Source organism: Triplophysa dalaica, chromosome 23, assembly GCF_015846415.1.
Source record: "Triplophysa dalaica isolate WHDGS20190420 chromosome 23, ASM1584641v1, whole genome shotgun sequence".
NCBI classification, from domain to species: domain Eukaryota; kingdom Metazoa; phylum Chordata; class Actinopteri; order Cypriniformes; family Nemacheilidae; genus Triplophysa; species Triplophysa dalaica.
In genome coordinates, this window is record NC_079564.1 from 15,898,808 (window position 1) to 15,912,309 (window position 13,502).

Consider the following 13,502-nt stretch of genomic DNA (forward strand, 5'->3'; position numbering starts at 1 on the left):
GCAAGTGATCAGTATACAGTGCAAATGATGCTGTGTGTGTGTAAACAGTCCAATAGAGCAGATACATGAAGTACTGGTGTGTACAGTTCAGTCATGCATGGCAGCCCTGTAGTGCAATGTAAGCAATGTAATAGCAGCATTACAGTTAAAGTTATGAGGGGTAGTGGAATCAGTGGGGGACAGAGTTCAATAATGAAACAGCTCTGGGAAAAAAGCTGTTTCCTAGTCTGCTGGTTCTTGTCCGGAGGCACCTGAAGCGCCTGCCGGAAGGCAGGAGAGTAAATAGTCTATGAACGGGGTGAGAGGAGTTCTTGAGAATGCTGCGAGCTCGACGCAGACAGCGTTTCTTTTGGATTCAATTCAATTCAAGTTTATTTATATAGCGCTTTTCACAATGTGTATTGTTTCAAAGCAGCTTTACAGGGGCAAACAAGAAAAACAGAAAAGTTAAAACACAGCACAGTGCATGGTATTTATACAACGAGTAAGTTCATTCTAATAAATAACATCTAATTTCTAAATAAATAAATGAATGAATGCAGTCTCCCGGTGAGCAGGCCAACACTGCCCTGCTGTGGCGAGGAACCCAAACTCCAATGATTGATTAATGGAGAAAAAAACCTCGGGAGAAACCAGGCTCAACCGGGAGGGCCAGATCCCCTCTGACGTGTCATAGCTGCACTCAGACTGGTGACATGTGATTTTAGTTTAGCATTTAATACCAAATATTGTAACTTCAGCATTAATAAGACAAATAGTCCGTCTTTGCTCTTGGTTGGGGATGTAGTGGTCTGAGCTGGGATGGTCCGATGGTCATATTTCTCTTGGCAGCTGGTGGAATTGCCTTAGATGGAGCTGGGATGGTCAGTCAGTCTGCAGCTGTATCTGGTGTAATCTCAAATTGGGGATGGGCATCTGTCGGTCGTCTGGACATGTGTTTCTTTTGGATGTCCTCAATGGAAGAGAGTGTAGTCCCTGTGATGCGCTGGGGTGTTTTCACCACCCGCTGCAGTGCCTTGCGCTCAGCAACAGAACAGTTCCCGTACCAGACTGTGACACAGTTGGTCAGGATGCTCTCTATCGTGCAGCGATAGAAGTTCACCAGGATAGTTGAAGACAGTTGGTTCTTCTTCAGTGTCCTCAGAAAGAAGAGACGCTGGTGAGCCTTCTTGACCAGGCATGAGGTGTTGGTGGTCCAGGACAGGTACTCCGAAATATGGGTCCCCCAGGAACTTAAAACTGGAAACACGTTCAACAGCCGTCCTGTTAATGTGGATGGGGTCGTGTGTGCCTCCTTTCGCCTTCCTGAAGTCCACAATGATCTCCTTTGTCTTGGAGGTTTTAAGGAGCAGGTTGTTGTTTGAGCACCATGTGGCCAGGTGCCGTACTTCCTCCCTGTAAGCAGTCTCATCGTTGTTGCTGATGAGACCAATCACTGTTGTATCGTCTGCGAACTTGATGAAGGAGTTAGATCCATTCACAGGTCTGCAGTCGAGTGTGAAAAGGGAGTAGAGAAAGGGGCTCAGTATGCAGCCCTGTGGTACACCAGTGTTGAGGGTGATGGTGGTGGAGCAGATGTGGCCTAACCTAACAAGCTGAGGCCTGTTCGTCAGGAAGTCCATAATCCAGTTGCAGGTTGAATTGTTAATGCCTAGGTTTCCAAGTTTGATGATTAGCTTGGAAGGGATGACGGTATTGAATGCAGAGCTGAAGTCTACAAACAGCATGCGTGCATAAGTGTCCTTATTATCCAGATGTGTGAGCACCGAGTGCAGCGCCATGGACACCGCATCATCTGTGCTCCTGTTGCTACGGTAGGAAGTGGTATGGGTCCAGTGTGGATGGTAAAGAGTCTTTTAGTTGTGACAGGACCAGCCGCTCAAAGCACTTCATAACAATGGGTGTGAGTGCTACAGGGTGGTAGTCATTCAGGCATGTCGGGCTGGAATGTTTTGGAATATATCATAGCTACTTTAGAAATAAATCTACAGTTATTCATATTCAAAAACTGCTATACTTGACATTATAATTCAAAAGACAATCCAAGCAATGTTTGCATCAAACATATTTTTATTGATACATATGACTAATATGATTGAAACTTCTCAAAAGTGCAAGGGCACTCAGGTATGCCACATTCCTGTGTACTTCTATATTTGAAAAGCATTTAATATTGTAGTCAAGAAACTACATGACTTTTAGTTGTAACTGGACATCCTGGGATGACTTTCCTGTTTCAAAAATGACCAAATCCAGCCAAAATATCAATGGTGAGACTGTAACACAAAAAGACACAAATAACAAAATCTGTAAACCATAGAAATAAGTACAAATTGTGAACTAAATGGTGAAAGAGAATGCAGTAACACTTTACTTAACCTACTATAAGGTTTTGTTCCATAAGATGTATTAATGGTTTAGCTAATATGAACTAACAATGAACAATGTCTTTTTCAACATTAGTGAATTCATAATGCGTTATCAAATAATATAAATAATAAAAAATATTAATGTGAACAGAGATAAATTGATTTTATATTGAATTATTTATAGTACAATGATACTAAAATGATGGGGGGCACGGTGGCTTAGTGGTTAGCACGTTCGCCTCACACCTCCAGGGTTGGGGGTTCGATTCCCGCTTCCGACTTGTGTGTGTGGAGTTTGCATGTTCTCCCCGTGTCTCGGGGGTTTCCTCCGGGTACTCCGGTTTCCTCCCCTGGTCCAAAGACATGCATGGTAGGTTGATTGGCATCTCTGGAAAAATTGTCCGTAGGGTGTGAGTGCGTGAGTGAATGAGTGAGTGTTTGTGCCCTGCGATGGGTTGGCACTCCATCCAGGGTGTATTCTTCCTTGATGCCCGATGACTCCTGAGATAGGCGCAGGCTCCCCGTGACCCGAGGTAGTTCGGATAAGCGGTAGAAAATGGAATGGATACTAAAATGCAATATTTCAACCGATTGCTTTTTTACATTTTACGTAGACAATATGTGCTATAGTTTATGTAATAAGCAAGATACATACAATGGGATTGGTTGGCCTTTATATAATTGTTCACGACGTCGTGTAACCTTAGATTACCAAAGAAAATAAATATTTTCTTCAGAAAGCAAGCAATAAATTGTTTAATGTTAGCAAACACTGCGCACATAATACAATCCTGTGAAATGATCAGTGGCAAATTGGTCTGGTCTGGCTCAGTTCATCAGGGATTGGTTGACAACGGTTCAAATATACAGGCCTTGGAAATCAGTGGGAGGGGCTCATTATACAACAGACGAAACGCCGTAAATGACGCGCGCTCTGTGCAACCAAAACGGCGTTTTTTACGCCGTCATATGGCATTGACAGCGGCGCAAAAAGCCGCGCTTTTCAGACGTCTTAAAACGCCGTAAAATACGGCGTTCTGAACGACTTTTCGCACGTTTTTTACGGCGTTTGGAATCGCGACGCCTTATTTTGCGGCGCAAATACTGTTTAAAACGCCGTCAAAAACGGCGTTCCGATACAAACGCGTTTAATCTATGGCGTAATTGTGACCCTCTTGGCTTGCCATACGCGAGGGCTTGTATTGCGCGCACATTGGATGCCATGCGCGCGCGAATGTTTCAAACGAGCTCGCGGGATCCCGTTTCCTCGCGTGTAGATCCGTTGTCCTCTTGATCTGTCTCTCATTGGCTGTAGCGAAAGTAACAACGTCATCACCCCGATTTAAAATCCTAAATATCAAACATGTTTGATATGATATTGGCGGCTAAGATTTCTCTCGGAGCAGATCGGGAGGTGTAAAATTCGATACGAGTGAACGCCTCACATTACGTGATAATCTGGGCCGAACCTCGGGCCCGATCGAGGTTCTGGGACAGATTTTTTCAAAGATTCTCGGGAGGGAAAATCGGGGAAAAATCTGTAGAATCCTCTAATCTCAGCCAGTTTTAACGGAGATGAGAATGACCAATCAGAGCTCACGTTTTAGCTACCACGATGGTACGGACTATCAGATGATAGGGCCACAGTCTAAAAATCATGACAGCGAGCTCACATGCGGTCCTAAAAACAACCTAGTAACCCAGAACAACTGCAAAAGCTATGCACTGTAATCTACAGTAAAACCACCTGCTTGACGGAGACAGCTCCTATAAGCTATAGGAAACTTTCCCAAGTGAAAAAAATACCGTGGTACACTTAACTAGTTACTATAGTCAGGTATAGTAATTGCTGTATACTGAAGTATATTATATTACTATTTGTTCTGTATAGGTGGTTCAGAAACACTATATTTTTGTATTTTACTACTACAGCCTACTGTATAATGAATGTCCTTAAGGATTTTTTTTCATTTGTGTAGATTTGTAGTAAAACCATAATAACCACACATTTACAATGGTTTTGCCCCAATAACTATAGTGCACTGCAAAAAAAATCCTACTAAGCATGTATGTTGTGACCCAAGATATTTTGTCTTGTTTAACAAACAAAAAAATCTGCCACTGGGGTACATTTTTTTAATCTTGAACAACAGTAAATTCAAGTTTCGCACACCGTTAGCCCTTTTTGCTGGCTAGGTGTGTGCATTTTCGTTGGGTTATTGTAACATTGCCAAACTCTCTTGGTTAAAATGTACCTTTATTATATAGGTAGAATACTAGTAGATCACTACTGTACATTATGTACTATATCTAGTTTAAGTATTGTCTCTGATGTATATCAGGTTCGGATCCACTCACTTACGGGATCATCAGATCAAAGGTTCCCACAGTGCTTTTGTAATATATCAATTAGCAATTATCTATTAATGCAAATGTTTGCATGCACACAAACGAACATAAATGCACTTTCAAAGGCCAAATGTCTGCGAGTTACCAAGCATCTGTGTAATGTCTTTTCCAGATTCTGCATTTTTTAATGAATTAAAGGCAGCCTTTGGAGCTTTTAGGTGCAGCCTTTGTCATATATTTGTGTATATAAAACAAATACACATATATTGTATGAATTTTAAATAATAACAATTTCTTATAGTGTCCACTAGGGGGAGACCAAAATCTTTATAAAGCCAGTGTCCAATTCACACTCCAGCATGGAGTCCTAGGACTGTCCTATTTTGTGTCAGTATATGTAATTTGCATTAATTAGACATTAAGAGTATTCTTGAAACCCTTTAAGATCAATTTTGCATTGCATTTTCATATTTCGCACTAAACATCTTTCCATAGATTTTGCAACACCAGCAATCCAGCATTCTGTATACTTTCATGGTGTTATGAAAAAACACAAGCATTAAGTTTTTCAGTTCATAGGTTTTAGTTTTGATGATTCAAATGATTAATGAAACAAGGCCTTTGAAACTTTTCAGTTATGTGCAGAACAGAAAGATTCATTATTATATCAACACTGTGCATAACATATAGCACAACACAGCTCAGTGTACAGCACTAACAATATTAACAGTTGTATATAAATGTAGGAAGTGAAGTGAATCAAAACCATATGAAAACATTATATGTATTCATTATAGGAATATAGGATCGTTTTTTTTCTTCTAAATTTGTGCAATATGCAACTATCTTTAGTAGCCTACTGTATACTGAACTGTGTTATGCTGCACGTTATGCAAAGAGATATGGTTAGTTTGCATATAAATGGTATTGGTATGTAGTATCAAGACACAGCTGTGTTTCTCTAACACTTTTGAAACCAGGACTAGTTGTAACAAGGTCAATATTTAAGTAATTTTACGTTTTTAAACAAAAGAATGTTATCATGTTGTTTGCAAGTGTTATAGTACTTTTTGTACTATACAGTTATATTTGATGCTATGCTGTTGATAAGATATCTTCAAATGTGCATAAAAATAACTTGATTAATAGATGCTAATGAATGATTGGATAAGCTTGAAACCTCAAATGATGTGAGGATATGGCGAGGCTGACCTGAGATCAGCAGGTTGAGTGTGAAGTGTCACTTCCTGTAAGCACAGAGAGAGGCAGTGCTGAGTTAAAGGCACGCAAACATAAACAGACACATTACAGCAAAGTAACGAAAGGCAAGAGAGATAGGGAGAGAGACGGAGATCTGAGCTTCAACTGCCTCGTGCCTGATTTTGTACATCGATCATGAATTTGTTGAGAGGATCGGAATAAATCTATCGTACGGGTTCGTGAAGGGTTAACGCAAAGCCTTATTTCGTGGCACACGGATTTTTTTGGCCTCGTTTATCAGCTCGATTCGTTTTCAGTCATTACAGGCGCTATTTGATATATTATATTATTATTATTTGTTGTGCGATTGAAGAGAACGGCTTTAAAGATGGGCTGTTTGGGAAACAGCAAGACGGAAGACCAGCGCATCGATGAGAAGGCGCAACGAGAGGCAAATAAAAAGATCGAGAAACAGTTACAGAAAGAGAGACAGGCGTATAAAGCCACTCACCGCCTGCTTTTATTAGGTAAGATGGGAACAATTTAAAACTTATACATTTACAGCTGATGTAGCATCATCTGTTCAGCGGTTGGATATATCGTCGTGGACGCATTATTTCTCATTGCGTGGATGTGCTCATGTTTGACAAATGCATCATCATGTCTTCTCTCTCTCTCTCTCTCTCTCTCTCTCTCTCTCTCTCCCTCTCTGTGTGTTCGTGTGTGATTTTAAAGGCGCTGGAGAGTCCGGGAAAAGCACTATAGTGAAACAGATGCGCATCCTGCACGTCAATGGCTTTAACGCAGAGTGAGTGTCTGTTTTTTCATCGTTGTTTAGCACTGGGCCAGTATAATTGATGCGACTTTCACATAGGCCATTGTATGTAATCTGTGGCCGTGTCGCAAAACCAAATGTAATGCAGTATACACCATCTTTAGGCATCGAAGTTGCGTGCAGCATTCGTGTAGCTTTTCAGGCCATCACCTCTGTGCTGCTTACCTATTTTTGGCCTTCCTACAGCTTTCGGGTCATCGTAGATACGCGCATTAGTGTTGGGCATCAAAGGCGTAGTTAGAATGTATCTTGTGAGCCCCAAAATTCTATATTGCTCACTGGGTTTTGAGGAGCCATATATGTGGTGAGGGGCCCACAATACATTTAATAACTAATTAGTAACTGACATAAAGTGAGTATTAAGACATCATAGTAATTGATATTTAAGAATTTGTGATCTACACCACCTTAACAGTATCTCAGGGTAAGCATTTATCATTATAACATGTATAACAAGAATAAGAGGTGGTCAGAAGTCAGAAACACACAAAGGTTTCTCTGTGGAGGCATGTTACTTTAACATGCATTACAAATCAACAAATTCCTTTTCATGTTTATATGACATTTTTTGTTCCGCCTGCTTTGTCCAGAGAAAAGAAGCAGAAAATCTTGGATATCCGGAAAAATGTAAAGGATGCCATTGTGGTAAGTCCTATAGGCTAAAAAATGACAGGCTCTCTGGCAGCACTCTTCTCTATCATAATCTTTCAGTGATTACACTTAATCATACAATTTTTTTTTTTTTAGACAATAGTATCTGCTATGACCACCTTAACACCCCCTGTTGCAATCGCCAACCCATCCAACCATCCCAGCGCTGAGTACATCAGGAGTATAGCTCCGCTCTCAGACTTTGACTACTCAGAGGTAAGATGCTGAATCTCAGTCCAAAGAGATGAATAGTATGTTGATGGGAGATTAAGGCAACATTGTAGGACAAATAATGAAAAGACGCAGAAAATTACACAACAGCTGATCAGGCCAACATTTTTTTGTAGTATTAGGGAAGTGCTGTATCAGCATGGTGTAGTTTTTAGTGGTGCATGACTCCTGTTTTAAACAAACTAACAAACTAACTTTGAAACATCCTCTGTGGTGCATTCACACTCCGTTGAAACCAAACTTGCAGGCTTAGCATTTCAATAAACTGGCATTCATACATTAAATGCCAAATTAATGTCCACGTACTTGTTCCTTTAAATAATGACTTGACATACAGTATATAAACAGTTAGTTTGCCAAGTTACATGATTTTTTTACCACTATGCTTCTTGATTCTTTTGTTGATTTTGTGGTAGTTTTAGGTAAGTGCTGAATCAGTATGGTGTAGTCTTTAAAGTGGTGCATGACTTCCGATTTAAACGTAATTTTGAAACATCCTGTGTGGTACATTCACTTTAATAACTGAAATGCTTTGCTGAAATCAAACTAGCAGGCTTATGGTTTTAATAAACTGGCATTAATACATTAAATGGAAAATGAAATCCCACATACAAATAATGACTTTACATATATAAACAATTGGTCTGCCAAGTAACATAATGTTATAGAGGACATTTATTACTGTTTAGTCATCTATTCATGCCTTTAAACATAGCAGACCCAAGGCCAGGACTTTCAGTTTTATTATTTACAACTAATTATATGTTCACAGGTTTGTGCGGGGATTAGTTTGATTTTAAGTTTAAGGGTAGAAAATAAAGAGTTAGGAGATCATAAAACTAAATATATTTGGCTGTGGTTTGTTTAAGGGTTGGATTGGTCATGTTATAGTGTATCTGTCTCCATGACCTCACTCCTGTTTGCCTGAGGTCAAATGAAACCATTTTGGTCTGAACAGTTTCCATGTTTGTCTCATGAACGTCAAAACAAATACATACTTGTATTTGAAAATATGTGCATTCAAATACTTATGGTTCTTGTTCATGTGGAGATCTTGTTTATGCAAAGTTTTACAGAAATAGTAATCACTATAGACTTAACGATGATCTTCTGTACTCAGGTAACTAAAACAAAATTATTAAAACATTTTTTTGGCCTTGTGTTCACCTTGTAAATTACCTTGCCTTGATTACTTTAAAGCAGATTTTTACCTGAACTTACTACTAACATTAAACATTTTTCATATTCTTGGCTGTTTGGTTCAGTGTTTCAAGTGTTCAGACTTCTCTTATTGGCACAAAAACACACTTTAACAAAAAATACGAAGATATTTCTATTGATTATTGAAAAGAAACAGGATATCATGATATATAATCTTCTTAAACCCATCCTTGTTGTTTTGTGAAAGACAGTAATCTTTTTGAACTCTGAATCATTTGTATGGAAGAACAGATGAGAATCTATATTTTAATTGTATAAAAACATTTGAGAGTTTGCGGAAGGCTTGCATTTCCGAGTTTGATGACAATTTCTGTCAAAAATAGTTTGTATTTGGTGCTAAATGGGAATATGCACAGCCGTGTGTGTTTGTATGTGTGTGTTTGCTTCTATTACCTAATTGAAATCTCTTTCTATTGAGTTGGGCTGTCATGAGTTTTATATGGCTGATTCGATCAGAGTTCAAATTGGCAACAGCTGACATACAGAGGACACACACAGATCTCTTCTTTAGTGTTATTGGACTCATTTTTTCTTGTCTGTCAGTATACAGCAGTAAATTTAAGAATGCTTTGAACCGTGTATAATATTCAAGTGTAGGCAGGTTTAGCTTTTTAATGATTATTAATAAAGTTTGTTTGACAATGGAAGCTTTAGATGGTGTGTGAGTGTATAAGCTGATATGATGGTGTGTGTATTTGGGCCACATTGCTTTCTCCATTAATTAGGCTCTTAATGTAATGGTATATTGATTTTTGTTAGTAAACATGCTGGCTTAGCACTGGACAGATAAGAGCGAACTGGGGCTGACCATCCTGCTGAAGCATGCGCCAGAGAGCATGTTACTTTTTCCATCACAGATGTACAGTGGCGGAAATTTTGGGAACTCCTTGCAGAATGTGTGAAAATGTCAATAGTTTAAAGAGTAAGTAGCATATGCGTTTTAAGGTCCTACTTTGGTTTATGGGTTGCCCAAGAACAAGTTTATGTACATAGAAGGTGTAAAAACACTATTATGTCATAATAAAAGGTAATTATTTTTACCTTACTTCTTGACCGACTCTCAAATGATTCGTTCCGCGATTCATCCGTCTAATCCCCTCCTATCCGCTAGCCTAGTGTCATGTGTTTGGTCAGGTGGTGTAGTCTGCTGTGATTGGTCAAACGCGTTTGTAACCAGCAAGGCGGGACGAGAGCGAGTGATGATATTGAGTGATGTGTCAGCTGCGCGTTGCACGGGTATCTTCTTTGAGGAGATCGGGAGCATAAAAGGGTGAGCTACCGGAGAGAGGACCAGGCCTGGATTTTATGTTATGTTTGTGTGGCCGGCAGTCGACCATGCGGGAGCTGCTGGCGTTTTGTGGTTTGTTTATTTTTTATTAAAAGTTGTTGAATGTTTGCCAGTTCTAGCCTCCTTCTTCCCATTCCTTGAACTTGACAGCGTTCATCATGTGTCGCAAAGGTTTTCAGGTTATAGTTTATATACAGTGTATGGATAGAAATGGCGGGGATTTCACTTTACCAGTTTGAGCCCGAGTCTGACGAAGAAACATCCAAAGACGATAGTAGATAATAGATAGACGATAATAGATTGAACACTTAAATTAGCCGGGTTCATAGATAGATAAACAAACTGTAATACCCCAGAAATAACGGTATATGTTAACGTTAGTGTTATATGCATTAGCTAAACACAGAAATAAGGTACACAAATATTTCTTGAAATTCAGACAAAATAAATAGTCACACTTACAGGTTGTGTTTCGGTGGAGCTAACAGGTCCAAATAAGGTTGGTATTTCCCCCTTTCAAGGATAGTCTTTTAACATACCCTGCAGTGAACGTGCGAAGATTATTGGAGGAATCTTCAGTGAAATGATGCGCGCACAGTAAAACCCTGGGTTAATACTCCTTTGGTGTCTGTAATAAATCTCCATAAAAGGGAAGGAAGGAGTCAGGAACCGGAAGACATTCAAAACATTTAATAACAGAAATAAAAACAGCCGGCGGCCCCTCAGAGATGACCGCCAGCGAAATAACATAAACACAAGTATAAATATAGCTGCAAGCAGCAATCATCGGGTTCGAGCAGGCTAATGCGTCTAATGGGTCGACTAGGCTCGGGAATCGCACCATTACAATCCACGACGGATGTCACTCTCCCACACCAAGAAAAATGACGGAACAATGACAGCCATGTGACTGGTTGAGTATCAATTTGGGTTTACATGCAATTAAACTGGTCTACCTAATAAACGTTTGTTATGTATATAAATACAGCATTTTACAACCAGCCAGACATGTGCTATATTTATAAATGTATAAATAAGGACCAATGTTTAATGTTTAATACATTTCATTTTTATCACTGTCGTATTGTGAGACAGATTTCATTCCACACACATGCACAGTCTCAATCACACACGACACACAGAAGTATAAAGTACATTCACACTCTTATGAAACAGAGAGAAATTATATCCATAAATACACACACATACACACACAGAACATGTAATACATACGCACGTATGCACACATAATATAATATACAATAAGCCGCTACAGTGGAACTACATGCATTGTGATCTGCTGACTATAAAAAAGCCATTGAAATGAATGATATTTCGTCTTTTTGACTGTTATGAAGGCATGCCTCTTCCGATGACCTTCACATTTTGCATGCTTGTTTAGTGTCATAAAATGTATAATAATCCTTAATGACAAGTCAGTTGGATTATTCATTAAGGAGGAGTGAGCTTTCAGGTGTACTTTTGAGGTTAATATAATAAAGGACCTGTTATGGTCACACAAATGAAAAAGTTCAACATGTTCTTGATAATTATTTATCTAGAGAGTCCAGAGAATTGTACTGTGGTGGAAACTTTGAAATTGCTTGAAAGACCTAAAATTAGTATGCAAAAGTACATCTTTAACATCATCACCAATAACTTGCCAACTGTTTGATTGACATCAATGGATCAAGAGGCAAAGTTGTTCAGAATGAGGAGAACTATCATATGATTATATTAGTTTGTGTAAATGACAAAATGTCACGTGATACACAATTGTTTAAGCAATGAAATACGCATCAATTTTGCCATTTTTATCGTTATAGCGCCACCTAGTGTCCAAATGCCACGTTCTTTTGTAGTTGACCTCGGAGTGATGGTCTACACATATGTTCCGAGGCCCATGATGATATGTTAAGCCATTCTGGATTAATAGGCATTTTAATTTGATAGTCTCCGCCCATTTTTTTATTTTGGCGGCCCTATTCAACCAGGAAAGAAAATTTCAACTTTTTTTGGATAATTATTTACCTTCACACTCCACACAAGTCATCTACATTGGTTTGGGTCTGATCGGTCGAAAAACCAACGACTAGTTCGCGAAAGTAGTTTTTTGACATCATCAGCGATAACTCACTGGTTTTAAAGGATGTCAGGGACAAGATTGTAGACTTGCACAAACCTTGAATAGGCAGAAGCTTAGTAAGAAGGAGGCAACTGTTGGTGCGATTATTTGGAAATAGAAGAAATACATAATAACTATCAAATGCCCTTGGTCTGGAGCTCCCTGCAATATTTCCCCAAATGGAGTAAAGATGATCATGAGAAAGGTTAAAGATCAGCCCAGAACTACACTGAGAATCTTGTTAATGATTTCAAGACAAACCATTGGTAACACGCTATGCCACAATAGATTGAAATCCTGAAGCACCCGCAAGGTCCTCCTTCCCAAGAAGGCCCTAAAGCACAATGTTTCCTACACTGTTGACCATAATTTTGGTCTCAAAGTAGTGCCAGCACTTTCGGCAAAATGTCTTGCCACTTTTTCAGACGATCCCTTCTGGCTTGTCTGAAGTTTGACAATGAACATCAAAAAAGATTCAGAAAAGGTTTTGCCGAAAGTGCTGGCACTGCTTTGAGACCAAAATTGTGGTCAACAGTGTTGGAAACATTATGCTTTAGGGCTTTTTATCAGGATGCAGGATGACTTCACCGCATTTAGAAGCTGAGTTACAAGCCCATATAAAATCTTGGATGAGAACCTCCTCCCCTTAACTAGATCAATGAAGATGGGTCGTGGATGTGCCTTTAACATGACAAAGACCCAAAACATAATGCCAAGACAACCAAAGAGTGTCTTTAGGAGAAGCATAGTCTCTAGACCCTAGTCCTATAGAAAATCTGTGGAGGCGGCTAAAACTCCAATTTGCAGAGCGACAGCAAAGAAACCTTAAAGATTGACAGAGGAGTAGACTAAAATGTATCCAGACAAATGTGCAAACCTGGTGACCAACTGAAATGTCTTACCTCTGTTCTTGCCAACAAGGGTTTCTCCACCAAGTACAAAGTTATTTTTTCTCGGGGATCAAATACTTATTTCACTGACTGAAATGCAAATCTATTTATAACCTATATATAACATGTTTTCCCTTGAAAAACCCCCATGGGATCAAATCATTATTTCCCTCACTGTATAGTCCACAAGACAAAAAAGTAGGCTAGCTAGAATCTTTTAAATAATTGTTCAAAAGTTTGGGAAACTTTAGTTTAAATGTCTTAAACCTTGGTCTTCTGTGTGTGGTTACCTGAACACACAGTTTTTTGAGACACTACGACTGTTTTCTGTGCTCCAATGGTT

At 39.2% G+C, this 13,502-nt stretch overlaps 1 protein-coding gene across 3 annotated transcripts in view; it reads left to right on the forward strand.

Moving 5' to 3' along the window:
• Window positions 1-5,978: 5,978 nt before the first annotated feature.
• gnal (guanine nucleotide binding protein (G protein), alpha activating activity polypeptide, olfactory type) overlaps window positions 5,979-13,502 on the forward strand; it is a 60,460-nt gene continuing 52,936 nt past the window's right edge. For all 3 annotated transcript variants that reach the window (XR_008905433.1, XR_008905434.1, XM_056737905.1), the window contains exons 1-4: window positions 5,979-6,445; window positions 6,654-6,726; window positions 7,344-7,398; window positions 7,501-7,620. Coding sequence is in view for 1 of the 3 variants with exons in the window: in XM_056737905.1 (XP_056593883.1) it covers window positions 6,307-6,445; window positions 6,654-6,726; window positions 7,344-7,398; window positions 7,501-7,620 (387 nt within the window). In the remaining 2 variants the exon portion in view is untranslated. The remainder of the gene's footprint in view (window positions 6,446-6,653; window positions 6,727-7,343; window positions 7,399-7,500; window positions 7,621-13,502) is intronic.